This window comes from Buceros rhinoceros, unplaced genomic scaffold (assembly GCF_000710305.1).
Source record: "Buceros rhinoceros silvestris isolate BGI_N320 unplaced genomic scaffold, ASM71030v1 scaffold37525, whole genome shotgun sequence".
NCBI lineage: Eukaryota > Metazoa > Chordata > Aves > Bucerotiformes > Bucerotidae > Buceros > Buceros rhinoceros.
The window spans coordinates 4,454-16,616 of NW_010415251.1; the positions used below are offsets into that span (position 1 = coordinate 4,454).

Below are 12,163 nucleotides of genomic sequence, written 5' to 3' on the forward strand. Positions count from 1 at the left end.
CTGAAAGGTGCTCACTGCTCCTCCAGGCTGGATCACACCACACATCCCACACTCAAATGTCAGCTCATACAAGAACAACCACAGCTTTGAGTGCAGGCGACATATGGTTAAAGCTGCTCTTCGGTTTTTCGGGCTAATTATAAAAATTAGCCAAAAGTTTCAAAGAATGGGACGGAAAAAACCCAATCAAAAGGCCCGATGTAGCTGTCAGAATACTACTTCTGCTTTTCAGAATGACATTGCCATCCATGCAAGCAGGACTGTCCCTAGCCCCTGTGTTCCGATCATCCACATCATCAAGTTTTTGGAGTCACACACACAGCAGCTGTAAAAACAAACTCAAAAAAGCTGAAATCAACAAAAAGCAGAAAGCCCCAGAGGCTGATTCCAGTGAAGCAATCAACATGCAAACCAGTAATCCCCAGAGCCCTTCTGAGGAAGGTGTTGTGAGCCTTTCTCAAGAACAGGAGAAGCTGGAAGTCAAAACACCATTTCCTCGCTGAGTAAGGGTTTAGGAAAAAGCCAGCTGCAAAGCCCACAAAGGCAGCCAGTCATCAGAGCTACAAAATGGAGGGGCTGGATGAACAACAAGGAAATAAACTTCAGAGAAACCACCTCCTTTCCCTAACAAGCCTATGAGGAAAAAAAAAAAAAACAACCCATAGTTCTTGAACACAGTCCTGTGAAGACAAGAAAAGCAGCACGCCATCCCTCTTGAGGAAAGCTGCCTGACGAGGAGCATGGCCACTGAATGCCAGAAACAAGCCCACATGGGGGTTGAAAGATCACCTGAGTCATACAAAAAAACAAGACAAGATTTCATCTCACTAATGTGAATAAATATAAAAACCTTACACATATTTTAGGAAAGAAATATAAAAACATTTAAGCTACTTCCATCCCGTTAGCAGATCATTTTATGAAGAAGGCAGAGCACAACCAATGCCTCTCAGTGACTTGACGTTAGGTTCTGCCCTGGATGATGTCATCCAGTAGCTTTATAAAAGGACTGAATGGTCCTTCCAAGAGCCCCACACCAGGGCGGCTGCCTGTGACATCACACAGCAGCCAGCGCTGGGTTACCCGCCTGCCCCCCGCACTAGCATCCTGGGCAGCCACCATGGTGCATGGGCATCCCACCTGCCACCACACATGATGCACCAGCTCAAGCAGTTCCCCCAGCTCTTCCACCATGGATGACGCTGCGGTGCTTGGCAAGAAAGGCTATAGCCTGAACAACTCCCTAGGACAAGGCTCCTACGGCAAAGTGAAATCTGCCTACTGTGAGCGGCTGAAGTGCAACGTGGCCATCAAGATAATCAACACGAGGAAAACTCCTCGGGACTACCTGGAAAGATTTCTCCCCAGGGAAATAGAGGCTTTGAGACGCTTGCACCACCCTTCAATCATCAAAACCTATGAGGTTTTTGAGACGCCAGCTGGGAAAATATACATCGTGATGGAGCTGGGGGAAAAGGGAGACCTCCTGAGCTACATCAGAATCACAGGGGCTATCAAAGAGCACAGCGCTTGCCTCATGTTTCAGCAGTTGGCTTCTGCCATCAAGTATTGCCATGACATGGACTTTGCTCACAGGGACCTGAAATGTGAGAACATCCTTCTCAGAGAAGACCTCAACATCAAGCTGTCAGACTTCAGCTTTTCCAAATTCTTGTCCCGGGATGAAAATGGAAAGATTATTCTCAGCAAGACCTACTGCGGGTCTGCTGCGTACGCAGCCCCTGAGGTGCTCGAGGGCATTCCTTACGACCCCAGGATTTCTGACATATGGAGCCTAGGTGTCATCCTGTATACAATGGTCTACGCTGTAATGCCATTTGACGATTCCAGGCCCAAGAAAATGATCTGTCTTCAGAAACAACAGAAGATTCCCTTCCCCGACTCAAAATACGTGACTGTAGAGTTCACGGACCTCATTTCCCACTTGCTCCAGCCCAATGTGTCTCAGAGGTTCCACATAGATGAAGTTTTGAAACACTCATGGTTTCAGACTCCAAAATCCACGATCCCTTCCCCTATGCCAGCTGCAGAAGAGGGTGAGTGCTCCCAAAACCTGCATGAAGAAAAGCCTGAGCACAAGCAGCAAGCCAAATCCCATTCTGCAGAAGGGGAAGGAGAGCAGCAGGATAACGAGATCCTCTAAGGATGGCTGGTTTGAATATCACATAGCTCGTCTAACTTGCAAACTGCCAGTTCTCATCTTGTGTTTCTCTTGACCCTTTCAGCAATAGTCCTTGTTTTTTTGCTTTAAAAACTATAGCTACAGAAGACACAGTACATCTGCTGAGGTGAATGAACAGTTTAACACTATTTTCTCAAAAGACTTGTCTCTGATACAGTTTGCAAGGATGAGAAGTTACTGTCAAAATGCACTGGAAAGTTTCTTTCAGTGCTGCTGACATTTAACAGCTCTTATGCTCACGCTCCTCAAGTTCCGCTATGCTGGCTGCAGAATTCACACATGCATTAACAACATTCTAGATTCAGTAAGAGGGCAGGTTATTAGCAAGTGTGAACTGATGTCTGAAACTGCACACATACTGTTTTTGTAACGTTTCCACTCTCTTGACAGGCCCACTGTACGTTCAAGAGCATCCGTTTAGACACCACTTAAGAAGAAGCCCTCTAAAATTCTGGATCTTATCTCGATACACACACAGTTGTATCCCCTCTTCTGCAAAGTACAAAACCAAAGAAGTTTGACAGGCTGGAAGGAAGTCCAGTTCAACTTTTAGGAAGGCTTATCACATTTTATAAATAGATAGACATAGCTGTACAGAAACGTATTTAAATGCAAGGCCATCTTAAAAAGAGAAACACATCTTTAAAAAATCATCGCCGTTTTCCAAGAGTCTGGAATCTTCTCTGCCATAGCAGGAAGCATCCTTTTGCTGCAGCAGCCCTGTGCGTCCCACTCATGCAGATCAAAGGGAAGTTATACCACAGCAGGAGATACTCTCCTTCCAAAAGAACATCACAGGCTATTTTAACTACATAGTCTAGTGCAGCACCGGCCCCAGATCTCGTAACCACTGGCTTCCATTCTGGCAGCTGTATCTAGACACCCCTCAAGGCAGATGTCTCACAACATCCAGTTTGCAGAGCACAGTCGGTTCACTATCGCCTTGCTGGTGACTGGAATACTCAGAAGAAGTCAGATACCTTCCTTCTTTTAGGAAGCTGTAGTAAATTGTCTGTGATCGATGTAGTATCCTGAGATACCGGCGTTTGAGACACCATCCTGGATTGTGGGGTGCCTCTGGGTGTGTGAGGCCCAGTTGCTGGGGTCTTGTAACCAGGAGTTCCTGTGTGGGCTGGGGAAGGAGTATAGCTGGCTCGCAGGGCTTTGTCAGTATATTTACTTGCAGTCCTGTTTACTAGTCTTTGCAAAGCTGGTGACATTGCTGGGCTTAGTCCTTTCGGAGTGAGGCTGGAAAAGAATACACAGTTTTAAAAGATTTTACAGTAAAAATCCACCATTTATCAGGAAAAGCACCAGTGCTTCTACAGGTTCACTCCCGGTCCACTCCCCCCACAGACCAGACCCACTGGCCGCAGAAGACATTCTGCCTGCAGGCAAATGCAGGCTGTCTCTCTAGAGAGACAAGCGACAGAGAAACCTCCTACATCTCTCCCAAACCTGACTGGCACTGTCTGCCTTGTCCTTTGAGCCCGTTCCAGCCCGTAAATCAGCCAGGCAAACCTTGTCGTGTGTCCTCCTCTTTGCAAGGAGGCAAGACACCAATCCAGATGCATTGCTGGGTGGCCGTATGGAAGAATGGCAATGCTGACAAGAGCGAGGATCAGGGACAGCCACCAGCCACCTTCCCTCAGCAATTAATTTTTTTAATTTCTAAAAACATCTAGCTTGACAGTACCTCTTCCTGCTTCCAGTTCTCTTATCATTCCTCCCTTTCTACGTACATTGATTTAAAACTCATCAGAAAAACCCCATCCCCAGTTCTGCTGTCAGAAGTCTCACCTTGCCAAGTTCTCTGTCACTTTTCGAAGTGCCTCCTGCTTCTTTGCTCGGTTTTTAGCTGCCACTTCATTGGCCATCTTGAGTCCTAACCTCTCACGGCGCCCGGGCTCCAGAATCTATAAAGACATCACACAGTTCACTCCCCACAGCACAAATGCATAAATGAGTCAAAACACCTTCACAGCTGGATTCCAGCCGACAGGGATCTAAACCGGGGAGAAGTGGGGCAGCCCACACCTCTCTGCTGCTATACAAAAGCTAGAGAGGACACAGGGAGACCTTTAGCCTGCCTTAGCAAGTAACAAACATGGTAAAACCAGTTCAGTCAAGGAAGCAGCCATTACCTCTGTCATTTCCTCCTGCTGTCTCTCCCAGACAAACAATGTCACCTGTGTCTTGCCCAGCCTGGCCTGCATCCAGCCAATGCGCAGGCAAACACAGACATTGCTAAACAGCAGGAGAACCAGTCAAGGGCTTCAGAGTCTAACAAAACAGAGCACATAGAGCAAATAACACCTTGAGCTGAGAGTCTCAGTCAGTTCACATCCACCGACACCAGCAGGAGACAGGCGGCATGCAGGGGCAGGTGCCATTAGCAAAGCCAAAGGGCCTTTTCTACTCTCAAGTGAGAGATCTGCCTCGGGCTGTGACAGCCAGAGGATCAAGACAGAGGAAAATCCTAAAATTTCTACCCATTCATACACTAAAATCAGAGAAGTCAGCTGTCTCTTCAGCTCCCTCTGAAAGCCCCTCTGTCTGGGCCCATTATCAAATATTAGAATCACAGAATCATTTAGGTTGGGAAAGACCTTTAAGATCATCAAGTCCAACCATAAACCTAACAGTGCGAAGTAAGAGGATGAACTTCAGAGGCACGTGAACCCCACAAGTCTCACAGGATAAGGTCAGCTTGAGGATTTTACTTTTTGCTACCCAACACCTATACACCAGCCTTTGAGTTTCACTCCTTTTTCAACTAGGTATTCAGTGAAGTATTGCAGTGACGTCTGCAAACACAAATGCCATGAGTTTCTGTCTCCTCCCCTCCATGGTGTTACACATCTCTAAGGAGAGAAACCCATCTCAGAAGACAGCTCTTGCCACTGAGAGTTCACAGCTTAGGAAGGAAAAGGCTGAGTAGCAACAGTAAATTGATCTCACTCTCCTGCCACCAGTGTGTGTTTCACCTCAAGTATCTCCACTAAGTAGCTTTCATGTGGAGCCATGTCCACCTCCACCCTCCAAGCAGAACCTATATTATTCGTCTCAAGGACTGGGAAGGCAGCCCAGAGATGTGTCACACTCCCACATTAGTTAATCTATTAGTTACTCACTTGCCTTTCCCTTCTTAGTTCTTCCCCCCACAAAAAAATGACATGCTGACACCTGACATGAAATACCTTGAAGGCTGGCCCAGGCGTTCTGTCCACATACGGTGTTTCTGAACCTTCTAGACGCAAAGGGGTGCTTTCAATTTCACCCCATGTCATAAAAGGAGACTCATTCACACCTAAAACCAAATTTTGACAAGTCATGCTCATGCAAGACATTTGACTATTCATTCACCATAAAAAAAACCACTAAAGAAGCAAATTATGAAATGCAGCAAACTCGTCTACACAGCAAGTGGCCCCTCCACTGCAGGGGAAATCACAGCCAATGTCAAACAGCAACATGTGGTTCCCATTAAAAGGGCATGACCTTAAACTCACAGGATTGCTGTGGCTGTGTCACCATCTAGGTTACAACACCCAAGCACTGTCCTTTCCTTTTCCTTCTGGTGAGCTTTTGCCTAGCGACACTTTCATTTTTAACTCTACAGTCCTAGTCTTCCCCTCTGCTATTGTATGAAAACTACTTCAACACAGGAAACTATTTAACAGGAAGAAAATGGGCAGAGGACTTAAGACACACGTAACAGCCAAACGTACCCCCAATTCATCCCGAGGCTAGCCTGTACCAACCAGCGACTGCACCTTGTCCCACAGCTACAGGTGCAGAATAGATTCTAAGAGCCCGATTAAGACACTGGCTAGAAAATCCTGCTGCCAAGGGTTTGGAAAAGGCATATGCGCTGGAGAAAGAAAGCGCACTCCAAATGCCACCTGCAGGTTTTCCCGAGGAAAGGCCTCAGTATGTTCAGCTTTCAGCACAGCAACAAAGGACAGGGAAATGTTACGGCTGGTGATAGCCAAAAATCCAGATACCGCATTTCAACTGGAAGAAAAATAATCAGTTTGTTCTAACAAAGTATCCTGCAGCTAACAGATCAACAGAGCAAAAGGAATCTCTAACACACAAGTGCATTCAGACAAATTAAGAACCTAGAAAGCGGTAGACTTGGAGGGAAAGAAGCTAACAGATCAACAGAGCAAAAGGAATCTCTAACACACAAGTGCATTCAGACAAATTAAGAACCTAGAAAGCGGTAGACTTGGAGGGAAATAGTAGACTGGACTGTGAGGGAATCAAGATCTGCCTCATCCCTATGAGCCAAGATGAACCATCACTCAGCAAACTGCTGGACATACTGACACGGGTGCGCTTCATTTTGAAAAATGAGCACACGAACTCGTTGGAAGCTTAACGTTTGCGAAATGTTTGAATTCTTTTAGCTCCAGAGAAGCATCACGCAGGGAGGGAAATAGTAGACTGGACTGTGAGGGAATCAAGATCTGCCTCATCCCTATGAGCCAAGATGAACCATCACTCAGCAAACTGCTGGACATACTGACACGGGTGCGCTTCATTTTGAAAAATGAGCACACGAACTCGTTGGAAGCTTAACGTTTGCGAAATGTTTGAATTCTTTTAGCTCCAGAGAAGCATCACGCAGGAGTAAAACAATCCCAGTTGCCTAGGAAAGCTCTCTGCCCTCTAGATGATGCCTAAGCAATGCTCAGAGGCTCTCGGGTACAGCACAACTTCTCTTGCCACTAAGATCCACTAGGATCTACTGCACTAGGATTTAAGCACTGCATCGAGCTGGCTTACACAGTACACAAGGAAATCACCATCTCGTGAGACACATACAGACAAAAGCTTACCTCCCTGTCTAAACCAACAAAGATACCCCAGTGCTGAACAGAGTCCTCTTACATCAGAAAAAATAAGGTAACCCTCTTACCAGGAGCAGGAGAGGGGGTAGCCACAAATCCATATCCATTCACTTTTGGAGACTCTTGGGGTATCAGTTCTTTCCCGTCTGGTCCCACTTTGCCTTGTTTGTACTGAAATCAAAAAGACAATGCCACTCATGTGGAGAAAGGTGTGTCAGCTCTATCTAGCACACACACAGCTCTCCCGGTTGATGAACAACACCTGAGGACAGAGTCTGACGTGGATTTAGTCAGAAGAAACAAAAATTATCCAACCTGAGCATTAAGGGCTGCAGCTTGCTGGAGCTGTGATTTGCTCACAGCCTGGCTAAAAGGGTCCTTCACAAACCGGGTGTTTCGATGGACAACTTCCCTGGGCTTCTTAAATACATCATCTTCATCAGGTACACCTTGAAAAGCAAAGCGTCTTTTAAGAAAGGGCTCAGGTATCACTAGGCAGTGCACTCCAAAGCTCCCAAACAACACGACACTTGCCGCACATTCCTACCTGACACAGAACCCATCAGCAATCGCAGCGTCTATCTCTAGCAATTTAACCCAAAACTTGCACTAGAGATATGCTTTGTAACACCTGACATCTGTAAATTAAGATGAATTTTTTTTTTTAATAAAGATGACAAGGAAGCGCTCATAAATAAGACAGACCAAACTGGAGCTTTGGCCTCTGTGCTTCTGTAACACAGATAACGAGCTTCTCAATGACAAACAAAACGTGATCAAACTTCGGAGGACAAAGTGCAGCATTACCAGTAAGAGCTGCTCAGTCACCTAGAAATGCGTGTAAGCACTGTTTGGCGCTGCCCACCTAGAACCAATGCTCCTCCTGAGAAACCTGTGTGCCTCACCTGTTGGATAATACATGAGGGTGTTTCGAGCCGTGTACTCCCAGGTCTCCAGTCCAGCTTTCACATTCTCCAGAGCCTGCTGCTCTGCTGAAGGAAGTGCTAAGTTCTCATTTCGTCGCTGAAAAGAGCAAAGAAAAATAATTTAAACACGAAAAAAAAAAAATCAGGTCTGAGACAGACTCTTGCAGTCTTCTAGTCAGTCACGGAGAGCTTGGAAAGGTCAATCATGAGCTCAGCTACCCGCCCTAGCACACTTTGCATCTGGCAAGGCACAAGCACTCCTCCTCTGGCAAGGGGCATTTGAGAAACCATCCTGCTCCCAGGTGAGCTTGCAAATAACAACTCCATGTGCAGTTCTGGTCTATAATCAAGTGAGAACTAGAGAATTAACTTCTCAGAAAGATTATGAGACTTTGTTTATTACATTTTGAGACAACACTTGAGATGGTTCAAACTTTGTTTTTTCTCTATCTACTAATCAAATTTCAAATAAAACGTTAATTACTAATAAGGGAAGAGCGACATATAACACATTTAATATAAAAGCAGCCTGAAAAGGCTTTGGTCTTAGGACAGTATTTGTACCACCCTCATCTCGTGAAAACTGTATTAGCTGAAGCAAGCAGTAACAAAAGGACAGACACTTCCTCAGTACTTAGAGAGTTTCAAACAATTCCACAGGCAGTACAGGTACGGAAGCGTTCAACATAGTCACACGTGCATTTGTGTGCTGTTACCAGCACACTAGTGTCACTGATACCAAAAGAAACTAACAGAATGCAGCCAGCCACCGATAAGTTACTCCACTGCAAAACTTTCACACAAATTAATCTAAACACCACCAGAGTTATATATTAAAGACACAAACTGATGTTGTCTGTAATAGGTAACATCCATACACATTTAAAGAGCAGCATTGTTACTGAACACGTCAAATGTGGCACAGCAAAGCTGCCTGCTACACCAAAAGGCAGGCTGGGCCAGGAAACGCAAGGTCTGAACAGGATGCTGGCTGACAGGAAGACACAGAACATCAGCACAGGACCCGCCACGGCAACTTCAGCGTGACCTGAAGAAACCCTTTGCGCTTTGGGAATGTTCTCTGCTGCCTGGTTTTCTGCCTTAATTCTGCATGACAACATTCCAGCAAAGAAGATGCATGAGGAGCGCTAGAGGGTACTTGTATTGTAACAGACTCCAAGGGTTTACATCAGCTGGGATAGAAACATAACACTCACAACAGCAGCGGTAAACACACTCTGTCAGTGCCAAACTCATTAGCAGGCACTGCAGCTCACACCCATCACTGACACATCTGGCAACTGTGCCAGCTGCTCACTGCTGATGGAGAAAGACTGACAGGGCAGCCCCAGAACAGCTCCTGAACCTCCTGCTCAGCTGAGGAGAAGCACAGCCAGCCATACTGTGCACAGAGCTTTGGCGGCTGAATGGGTTATTGTGGTAACAGAAAATGGAAATAAGACAGACCATACAACTGACGAGCAAACTACCGGAACTGCTCTAGCTGCTCTCCTCGGCAACCTCGTCCATAAGGAAGAACAGCGATACTGGCACGTAGTGCCATGCTTCGCTGCCTCCGGTCTTTAGGCAGAGACAGATCCTTGGCAACTGTGTCAACACTGTTCTCGCCTTATAGAAGGAGGAAAAACAGGGCTGCAAAAGGAAGCAGTGAGCTGTCCCAGGACACAGGAAACTCAGGCTTAGCTCAGATTCAGATGTGATCACCCCATGCATCTACTACTCCAAACCTAGGCCTTTCTATTCTAACACAATAACAGTCTAATGCAATAACCTCATGCTCAGAGCCAACAAATTCTCATCCGTATTTATAGCAGGATTTGAAAACAGAAGACAATATTCTATTCAATCAAACACGAAATGCAGCCAAATGGTTCTCGCCTGCCGTGTCCCTTTGGCAAAGCAGAGATGCAGCGGAGCCGCTTCCCTACCTGGGTGTACTCCTCCTCCGCGCTGTACAGCCAAGCATGCTTGACTTTCTCCTTCTCTTTGGCCACTTCCATGATCTGCTCAAATGAAGCATTATCTTCACTTGTGTGTTTTGCTAAGAAGCTGTCCAGACTGGGAAGTGCATCTTTATCATCTTTTTCTGCTTCTCCTAGCGAAACGAGGAAAGAAGCCTGAGAAAGGTCATACCTCCCTCTCTGTGAGTGCTCTACAGGTAGCAGTCCCTTCTGAGAGCAAGCCTTCTCTGGACTAAGAATTACCATGAGACTGAAGAATAAACACTAAGAATTAACATGAATCTTGGTGAAAAAAAAATACACACGCGAAGTGGAACAACAATAAATGCTTCCTTGGAAGACACATATCCAACTTTCACATCAAACATCTCAAGGCATTTGTAACTGTTTGGTTTAAAGGGAAAACGTACAAGTGCCCAGCTGCTAGCAGACGTTTTTAATATTCTAGATTAACAGCTCTGCCCCTACAATCTTTGCTTGCTGACAGAATTAATTTCAAGTGACACATGAAGAATTTACTGCCTTCAAAGAGATCAGCTAAGAATTTATACAGCCATAAAGAGACCCATAATTGAGAACTTACACACGATGCAAAACATTACCACAAGTTTAACTTCAGAGTGATCATTTTCACCTACTAGAAGGTTAATCGCTCAAATATCCACTGAACACCCAAAACCTTTACAGAAGACAGAGCTCACAGAAGCATTTTCCAGCTGCTGAAGAATTCAGCTAGAGAAACATCATTCCCCTACCTTCCTCTGCAGCTTTGATGCCAGCTTTGGATTTGTTCCCCAGTGGAAGGCCACCTGGATGCACTTCTGGGGTTTCAAATGTGGCTGGAGTAACATCTGTGACAGAAGAAAAAAGGTTCACATAACTGGAGCACAGACCAAGATACCCGCTGTGACACCTTCCATTACAGTAAGGGTCATGTGTCACACAAGTCTCAGAAGACACGTTAAGAGAACAATAATTTAATTAAGAAGTTGTGAAAAGACTCCAGAATATACTATTGCATTCTGTCCCAACCACTGAACAAGATTTTGCTCTCATTTAAGAGATTATTTTTCTCCTGCTGAGAAAAACTCACAGGAGAGCTGCAGCCCAGTACATCTACCACCCTGTTTACGGCTTTTTTTCCCTGCCTGTTTATGCAGCAGTGTAAAACAATCTTAACCCAGGCCACGGCCAGCACCTGTGGTGGGGCAGGAAGGGGAACCCCTTGGTGAGACAAGCCCCTTGCCACAAGAAGGCTCATGACCTAAAATAAACCCCACCACGACAGCTCAGCCAGGGACTGGGCTTTACAACACGAGATGGCTGGGCTTTAAGTGAAGGCAAACATACAAGGCACCGGGGCCTGCTGTGTGAACCTTTGCAATCACAAGATCCTAACACCTTCTGTTCCAAACATATGAAAATCTGACAGCTCTGTAGATGCTACAAGAACCCCTAAAACTTGGTAAGGATTCAAAACACAGCTTACACTTTCTGAGAGTATAATAGTGCACATTACAGTGTGTAACTTTCTCTAGGGAGCAGGAACCTGCCAAAAGAACTAACAGTTATTCAACAGCTGTTTTTTCCAAACGCATGTCTCACGATGGAATTATCAGACACCATGAAAGAGGAATTCAGCTTCAGCCATCAGATACTGGCTACTGCCCAATCTGCTGTACTAATTCCCACACAATTTCAGTCCTGAATCTTTAAGGTAAGCACTGAGCAGATAAACCAGAGCAGCAACATTAGATATAAAACCCTTATGCTCCAGCACACCCGTTCTTACAGGGTGCAGGTGTGTCCCTTGATGATTTGCCCAAGGAAGAGCCAAACTTGATAGCAATTTGTCTCATTTTCTCCAAGTCCCCATTTTCTTCAGCGTCCAGATATTCCTTCTGCGCTCGCAGCTTCTCCACGTCGGGGAAGAAGTCTCGCTGTATGATTTTCTCCAAACTCTGTAAACAGAAGGACAGTCACGAGGCTGCGCTGGGACACCTCAGTGTGCAGGCTCAGCTTGGGGCCGGCCGCGCACAGTGTGTGCGAAGGACAGGGACCCACGGGCACCCCGAGCCGAGGCTGGGTCGGCGGCAGGTCGCTGACAGCTGGCGCCTCGGGAGCTGTGGGAGCCCAAGGGGCAGCCCCAGAGCTGTCTTACTGACAGGCCCGACCCGGGGTTACACCGGGCAG

At 46.1% G+C, this 12,163-nt stretch overlaps 2 protein-coding genes across 2 annotated transcripts; one reads left to right on the forward strand and one right to left on the reverse strand.

Moving 5' to 3' along the window:
* The first annotated feature begins 1,192 nt into the window (after positions 1-1,192).
* Positions 1,193-2,164, forward strand: TSSK2 (testis-specific serine kinase 2). The gene has a single exon (XM_010137366.1). The coding sequence runs from the start codon at positions 1,193-1,195 to the stop codon at positions 2,162-2,164; it is 972 nt and encodes a 323-aa protein (XP_010135668.1).
* A 788-nt stretch (positions 2,165-2,952) lies between these two features.
* DGCR14 (DiGeorge syndrome critical region gene 14) lies at positions 2,953-11,931 on the reverse strand (the record flags this gene model as incomplete). The annotated part of the gene is made up of 9 exons (XM_010137365.1): positions 2,953-3,451; positions 4,004-4,119; positions 5,404-5,513; positions 7,131-7,233; positions 7,378-7,511; positions 7,968-8,085; positions 9,938-10,104; positions 10,726-10,821; positions 11,763-11,931. Coding segments are annotated over 9 exons (1,299 nt in total), but the record flags the coding sequence as incomplete, so codon positions are not given.
* Positions 11,932-12,163: the final 232 nt, after the last annotated feature.